Source organism: Scophthalmus maximus, chromosome 1 (assembly GCF_022379125.1).
Source record: "Scophthalmus maximus strain ysfricsl-2021 chromosome 1, ASM2237912v1, whole genome shotgun sequence".
NCBI classification, from domain to species: Eukaryota; Metazoa; Chordata; class Actinopteri; order Pleuronectiformes; family Scophthalmidae; genus Scophthalmus; species Scophthalmus maximus.
Genome location: NC_061515.1, coordinates 9716212 through 9724146, shown reverse-complemented (window position 1 = coordinate 9724146; position 7935 = coordinate 9716212). Strand labels below are relative to the sequence as shown.

Below are 7935 nucleotides of genomic sequence, written 5' to 3'. Positions count from 1 at the left end.
GTGTGTGTTTGTGTGTGTGTGTGTGTTGAGCTCCTACAAAATTACAACGCATTAAAGTTCAGCTCCGCTGTTTTAAATAAAGCTTCTATATTGGTCTTTGTTCCATTTGGATCAGTCAGTTCAGATAAAATGAACCCTTTCGGTGGGGGAAAAAAAAGACGTTTTACAAGAACAATCTATTCTGTGTTTCAGTTGTCAAGGATCAAGCCACGATTCTTTATATTTTCGTTTGCCTTCTTTGGAAAAAGGCAAACTAGCCCATATGAATTTTTTTAAAAGGAAAAAAGAAGATGGTCTACCACAGTGATCCTCGAGGTTTACATTTTATTTTTGGTAACGCACTGCAACCATAATTGGTGAGCACGAGTTCCACAACAGCTGCAGAGTGACATCTTGTGGTCGAGGAACTTGTTGGGTCTATTCAAACATTCGTCACGGTTCTCCAACATTGGCAATGACTCATGACTGTCACTGCTTCCACTCCTGCAGTCATCCATTTTTAAAATGATTTGATGGCTGTTTTTTTTCTTCCTAACGGTGTTCTCTAGCCTCTTTATGACATTTTTATTATTAATAGTATAGATTTGTCGTCCTATTTTGACTTACATAATTGCCAAGATTCCCTCTCGTTTCCTGCAGATGACTTCAAAAAGGTTATTTCCACCATAGGCCAAACAAAAAAGCTGGACACACTCTTCACTGGGCCTGTTTGAGGAGGAACAGCGTCATGACCTTGGGCTCAATGACGCACCCGGCACACGGGAGTCCTTCCTCTGCAGCATCCTGCTGGTCCTGCTGACAGCCATGACTGACCTCCCAGCTCTGAGTGACAGCCATGTTGCAGTAGTGTTCAGACAGATGGCTGCTCACTTGTTCTTATTGTCAATAAGTATTTATATTTTTTTGTTTGTGTGAGACATAGACAACTCTTCAAATACAGCACAAAACTGTGCACTCCAAAGAAACTGTAAGCAAGAGAACACAAGTTACAGTGACAGGTTCAAGAGGATTTAATCTGCTCCAGTAAAAAAGTAAAGGACTGATGCAAAACACAAAGTTGCATAAATACATGCATCCAAGTAACTGTATAAACTCAGTACATAAGTAAACAGTAATTGAAATCAGTTTGTATTTAGGATATAGTTATTTACAACAAAAACTTTTTAGAAAAGCAGGCCATCAATTAGACACATCTGAACGAGGAGCAAACACATGCATTTTTTTCTGACAGCAGAAAGCTTGAACGATTTAAAACCAGTGTTCTGTGAAGTTAGATCAGCAATACTCAGCAGCCACTGTGATTGAAAACTATACAATTTCATGTATTAGCTATGAGTTTAGTGCCATCCCCTGGTGGCCCAATAAATTACAAGAAATGGTTAGAAATATTAGAAAGTGTGCATCAGGTTATCTGGTATGTAAGTTCTCTATTATTTACAAGCAGTTTAGTAAAAATATTCTTCTTAATATACAGATATTGCCATTTCAATAGATTAAAACCCTGAATCACATTTTACATTGATAAACTGAGAAGTACACACAGAGAACCACATCTGATGAGAGACGAAACAGCTAAAAAGACAATTACTTGGCATTGAGCATATTGTTGAGAGTCCCTGAGTTAGTCCAAGCACCCAGTGACTTAACGTGTACAGTACGTAGGAAAATAGCTGTGCAGAGATAATGGATTCAAAAAGAGAAAAAATTAAGTTTTCATTCAAGTGGTATCTGTGCTAGGTACAAGCAATCAATCACAAGTCACCAGTATTCAAAAGGAAGGAAGAATCATCAGAGGTTGTGCAAGGAATAACTTTGAGCTACAGTGGAAACGTTCTCTTTGGCCCAGGTTCAGTCGAAGGAGCTTATAATTCTCTATCCGCCTTCACCCCGCTGTTCCTGGACGGTCTAACCCTTCACAGCTCCCCACGGCTGCAGAGTAGTCTGAGGCAGGATGAACTGCGGAGGCGCCTGCGGCAAGATGTAGTAGCCAAATACCTGCGGAGGGGGCGGTGGCGGAGGAGGCGCACACACCGTGGTGAGGAACACTGGGACGGCCTTCTTGTACTGAGGCCAAACTGGTGCGGGGTGGTAGAAGTACTGGAGGGTTGCAGGGAGCTGAACAGACAGAAAGATTGGAAGGAGTACAAGAGATTAGCAGGGATGGCGGCAACTTTCCAGCGGGGGTGTACAACCCACTTCGCCGTGGTTCCGTTCTAGAACATACAATACTGAAACATTATCGCATGGGAATAACTTCAGAGCAGCAGTCTGTACTTTTGAAGGGTTAGGCTAAATTGTTAACAACTTGCTACATATTTTGTCCAAAATCAACACAAGACATCTTCTGTTTCTCACCACATAGAGTTTGTTATTGTTATTGTTATTGTCCTTGATTTCAGAGTAATAGGGAACTAATTTCAGGTGCAGATGAATCAGCCCGTTTGCTTTAATTGTGAGAGAATTGTGAGGGGTCTTTTACCATATTTTTGACGTATTTGACTTTATTTGGTCCTTCTCCATGGGGCTTCCGAATCCTGGGCACCATGGCTATCGCGAAGGTGTCACCTTCTGCTGCCTCCTCCTTCTTGACGACCTCCTTCTCACCATCCTTTGCCTCCTCCTCTGTGTCACTCGACGCGGCGGAGCCACAATCTGAAGAGGTGGCAGAGTGGTAATCTGATGTTTCCAGGTTTGTCGAATCGACTGAAGAGTCATCCTGTTCTCCCTCCAAGCCTCCTTCCTCATCCTCCTTTTCCTCCTCGAAGCTGGCTATTCTGAAGGGCCTGCTGTTCTCTCCAGATCTGTGAAGATGGAGTGGATTGTTTTAAACCAAGCCATTTAAAAGTCACACATATTCCTACTTTTAGCTTCCCACGTGTATTCATTAATTAATTCAAAGAATGCATCCTAGTAAAACACGTATCGTCTAGACTGCCTTGTTGTTTCTGAGGCGTGTGCATCTGTGTCACCCGGTGACTCACCTTGCGCACACCTCCAGTGGGTCGATCCACACGGTGACCTCTGGCAGTACGCCCAGCCCACTGGGTGTGAGCTCACTCTCCTCACATGCCTTCAGGATCACGTCGTCACAGAGTACTCCGTTATTTATGCGGATGCATCTGTGAGGGACAAACGTCAAAGATTGAGTGTTTTCTTATTTGGATCCCCTCCCCTGGTAATATCAGCTTCTCAGCCAGTAAACGGGGATATGATTCATTTTCGCAGAGAAAGAAATAACACTCAATGGCAGTGTTTAGTTTGGGGCAATTACCTGTATGCCTGGCCTTTGCTGGGGCAGTCAGGGTACCAGTGATCAACATACTTTTCACATAAAAGCTTCTGTAGCTTCTCGGCAAACAACCCTGCTTTGGTCTCATCTAGTTTGCCACGTGCCACAAGCAGGCGTTTGAAGAAGTTGACTCCGGCTTTCACCTCTCTTTTCATGATGTCTGCAGGAACAGTAGATTAAAAGAACCTTGGCGTGTCAGTATGTTGCTGTGTAATCACTTGCCACAAACACTATATCTTTATCAAACCAAAGCACAAGTGAGCAGAGTGATCTGAGTTTTTCGGTAACACACCGTGACCTCCCTTTGACGAGATGTGGCAGAGCAGGAACTGCGGAGATAACAGCACTTCCCTGTGCAGTTGCCCCCGATCCTCCCGTTTATATTAGCGTCAGGTGAACTCACTGTTCATGCAGGCTCGAGTTTGTATACAGGCAAAGAAGATGCAAACTAGCACTGTGTTTTTGAAATGAGTATTTTGACATACAAATCAAATGAGCTCATTGTGCGGTTTATCTACTGATAGCATGTCCGTTTGGGTTGAGTGCCAATGTCAGCCTGACCAGCAGAGCAGAGGCCAAGGGAACTCAAACGTGCATGCGAACACCCCACTGATGTCCCTGACGAGAATGTCATGCCTTGAACTCTGAGGTGCAGACACTCATTTGTTATTGCGGCTTGAAACAGGCCACTAGTTAATTCAGCCTGTGTAATGTGTTGTGAGCGAAAATTACTATTATGCCAAGAGACATAGCCACAGCCTCCCCTTTAAAGCAGGGGATGAGTCCATAACAAGTAAAGAGTAGTAGTAAATTTAAATCCCTCAAGAGAAATGTTTTGACACCACATGAACTGTTTAGATGTTTAGGCAGCAGCTCTGATATTCCACTCAGTTATTAGTCTGCGAGCTAAACGGGGTCAAATTGCACGTATTCTACTTGTTGTTTTTGCCTACTCGGTTATGCAACTCTGTTTTGCTTCCAGTCATGCAGCAGCAAAGTATGTCCATTCCAACAGTCTCTCCCGCCAGCAAAGGGTTATAAATCTTGCAACACGCTGATCTGCAGTGTAATTTTGTCTGACAAATGTACACAAGCACAGGTTTTTTTCTGGTCGCTCTTCCAGTTTGTGTTTTTCTTCTGCAACTGCGAAGAGTATTAAAGCACCCTTGAACTGCCTTGTACTGGAATTCCTCCTCATTTTGCGTTGAAGAGGCCACAGGAATTCAAAACAGACTAGGTGATTTAAGAACACGGCCATTCGTGGATGTCTTGGTCGCGTTTTGGGTTTGGAAAACATTAAAGCTCAACAGGTTAACGCTGAATATGATGACACTTTCTCTATTGATTTTTAATATTCTGAGTTTTTGTTGTTTAGAATCGTATAATAATTTATGTTATACGTTTTATCATATTTTAAAGCATTGAGTAATATAGGTCAATGTAAAAATAGAAAAATAAATATATGAATATTTGAGTTCTCTGAGTTTGATTACGTTGAGTCTCTCAAATAAACTAATAAGCTTTTATTGGTGATTCCTCTGATGATTATGTTTTTTATTAATCACTTTGTTAAAAAAACAGTTATTAATTCTTGAAACAAAACAACTTGTTTTGCCCAGCTAATATAATAAAAAAAGAGGAATAACAAAACCAGTGAATAGTCAAGATTGAGAAGCTGTAACCAGTATTGTATTTGTTTATATGCTTTGAAATTAGTTGATACAATCACACATAGTGTTTTTTTGCCCCAAGAGATGTGGTGCTTTGGAGATACACGTGGTTAAAATCAATCTGTGGCCAGGTGTTCAGTGACAGCATGTAACACCTCACATACAACTGTGGATTCAGTGTGATGTGAGTCATGTTTTCAACTGGATTGCATCAGCTCAAACCGTAACGCTGAACGTTTTCTTCTTTCTGGATACCAGAGGAAGTACAAGCACAATCACACCACTGATGGTTTATGATTGAGTGCTGATTACCGACTGGTGCCACGTCTTTGATCTAATCAGATGCCCTGAGTCAAAGCTTCCAGTAATAGCGAAGGCTTCTCCCAGTCTGCTGTCGGTCTGTTCTGTGACCTACACTGCGGTTATCACACACTCTGCTTTCACCGTTTTGATTTCACATGCGACGACAGCTTGACGCAATTTCAGACAGGGATGTACCTGTACCGGGGTGGGGGGGGGGGGGGGGGGGGGGGGGGGGGGCTGGATCGCGCATATATAAATAAATATGATGATATTGGTATTAATATGATATGAATATGGTCATCTTGCGGTTTATTGGCTTGATTCCAGGCTTAAAAACTCTTTATATAAGGATTTTATTTAATTTTATGGTTTTATTAAATGGAGTGAGTGAATCGCAAAAATTCCCTTGAGCTACATGCTGCCTTCACGCGCCAGTCGGATGTATAAGTAGCCATGCTACATCCTACTTGTGAAGTCGGAATTACGAGAATGTCACTTTCAAGTTCTTTACTGTCGGAACTTATTGAAAAAAAGTGCGAAATGGCTAATGTTATAACTTTGCACAGCGCTAGCAGACTATAGTCCATTTGTTATCGATGGAACGATAAATGGCATTGGTCTAAATCAATTGAAGTGAACATAGATTACAGGTTTAAAATGATGTACACACGCAACCGCTAATGCTTGTTTAACTGTTGAAAATAAAAAAAATGATGTACCATCCATTATTGAATCTATCCTCTCTAAGTCGGCTACTCATATTTACCATAACTCCAATACCATGTGTTCTTAGGCCAAAACCAGATAAGAGATGGAAACGTGCCCCCTAACCATAACCCTATTTAATTAAACAACATTTAAATGCTTTAAAGGTGTAAAATCAACAAATATAACGGCCAAAACACTCTGTGATCTTGGTGTCCACAACTGAAGAAGTGTCATGAAAAATAAGCCTTTAGCTGCCAATCAGAACTCAAATATGAGACATGGACAACGAAGAATCGAAAAAGCACACCAAAAATCCAATGACTGGAATAGGACAAGAACGCCAAAAACCAAAATGCACTAATTTGAATCAAATTGAACTCCACGAATTGGAAACCTCAAAAGTGAATCAATCACCAATCGCTGGGGTGAAAAAACTACATAAAACGACAAACACAAACCCACTTATGGGAAACAAATAAAAAAGAATTTATAATTTAAAGAGAGGCGACGTCACCAAAAGAAGAATAAAGAAACTAATCACAGCCAAAACCGGACCAAAACAAAATATGAAATTTAAAAACCAACAATACCAAATAAAGAGGACACATGGCACTGTCCGCCCGTGCACTGCCTTTGATTGGGGTGGAAGCCAAACCGGCCAATCTCAGATGAACCAGGGTGGGTCTCACCGTGCTACATTTCCCCACCTAATGCTTTAAAGGTGTGAAATCAAAGAATACGTGGGAGATGTTACATCCAGGATACATGACAATACGCACGAGGAGGCAGCAAAACCATGAACAGGCTCATTCTTATCGTGCTCTCTCGTTTTTCTCAGACGTACCTTGTTCCGGAGGCGTTCTCTAAAAGTTGGTGGTCAAATGTTGAGCTCAAATACTTCACTATTTGTCACGTCAATCTCAACTCATTTATCCCCAGTCAGGATCCTGTAGGATGATGAGGAGTGATCCAGTGATGTGACTGGTCAGTAGCTGGACTGGTGCCCTGCTATGATCTCTGTGAGCTTTAAGATCTCTATGATCTATGATCTCTGATCTCTATGATCTATTTGATTTCTTTGATCTCTTTGATCTCAGAGTAAGCCGTACGGCATAGGTTACCATGGTGATTTGGGTGAGGAGCGATCGAGCTTCGCAGGACGTTCTGTCGACCACCGACAAATCCTGCCTCGTAGTACAGGTTTGGTGCTGGTTTCACTGGAGGTGACAACGAAACCTGCTGTCGCGCCTGCGTGAAACAAAGGAGACGCAACAAAGTAAAAAGAAAAAAATAAAAAAAACTGTGCGACCTAAGGTGGCGGACACGCGTGTGTATGTGTGGACATTCAATACAACTTTTAAAAAAAGAGAGAAGCTATTGCAGCCCCCCCCCCCCCCCCCCTCGTCGAGTCTGTTTCTTTCTGCTGCGGAGAAGGAAACTAAACGCAACATGCTGGAAATAACTCATCTGGGTTTTCTGACAATGCGGAAACTCCCCCGACGTGGGAAATTTAAATAAACTAAAAGAAAACAGACTTACAGTGTGTTTGTGGTGGAGAAGCGTTACCCCGGCTTTCACAAAGATCATTTAAATCTACTGTGAGTTTAGAACCAGGTGGAAGTGAGTGAGTGTTGAAAAACAAGTCAAACAGCAGTGTAACATTCAAAACAAAAAAAAAAAACATTACAAACACACCAAAAGAAGCATAAAGTTCAGTAACTGACTCAACCATGCAACAACATCATAACAACGTGACAAGTTACTACAACAACAACGAACAAGACGAGGCGAAGTTAAACAGAAGAAAGTGGAACTCACGTCAACACACACAGCGGCGGACAGTGAACGTGTCCTCGACTCCCTCTCGTGTTGCGGCTGCGTGTCTCTCCTCCGTGCTGATGATGTGTTGGATTGATATCACTCTCAGCACATGTCGCTTCCTTGTTCTCGCTCCGGCTCGCGACG

At 42.2% G+C, this 7935-nt stretch overlaps 1 protein-coding gene across 4 annotated transcripts; it reads right to left on the bottom strand.

The window, feature by feature from the left end:
• Positions 1-992: 992 nt before the first annotated feature.
• Positions 993-7934, bottom strand: si:dkey-79d12.5 (protein BTG3). 4 transcript variants are annotated; one of them, XM_035625216.2, is made up of 6 exons: positions 7789-7926; positions 7092-7218; positions 3272-3449; positions 2982-3119; positions 2480-2801; positions 993-2115 (listed from the first exon to the last, which is right to left on the bottom strand). In XM_035625216.2, exons 3-6 carry the CDS (start codon positions 3442-3444, stop codon positions 1906-1908), a joined length of 843 nt encoding a protein of 280 aa, XP_035481109.2. In that variant the 5' UTR covers positions 3445-3449; positions 7092-7218; positions 7789-7926; the 3' UTR covers positions 993-1905. The 4 variants fall into 4 exon arrangements, with proteins under 4 accessions (XP_035481109.2, XP_035481099.2, XP_035481115.2 ...); XM_035625206.2 differs by lacking the exon at positions 7092-7218 and having other exon boundaries at positions 7789-7934; XM_035625222.2 differs by lacking the exons at positions 7092-7218; positions 7789-7926 and adding an exon at positions 6815-7018.
• Position 7935: the final 1 nt, after the last annotated feature.

Bases quoted from the DNA above. Each gene is read 5' to 3' on its own strand.
- si:dkey-79d12.5 (XM_035625206.2), bottom strand. From the start codon at position 3,444: ATGAAAAGAGAGGTGAAAGCCGGAGTCAACTTCTTCAAACGCCTGCTT. The intron at 3,120-3,271 runs GTAATTGCCCCA...TGTCCCTCACAG, and splicing joins AGCAAAGGCCAGGCATACAG to ATGCATCCGCATAAATAACG. The intron at 2,802-2,981 runs GTGAGTCACCGG...CCATCTTCACAG, and splicing joins CCACTGGAGGTGTGCGCAAG to ATCTGGAGAGAACAGCAGGC.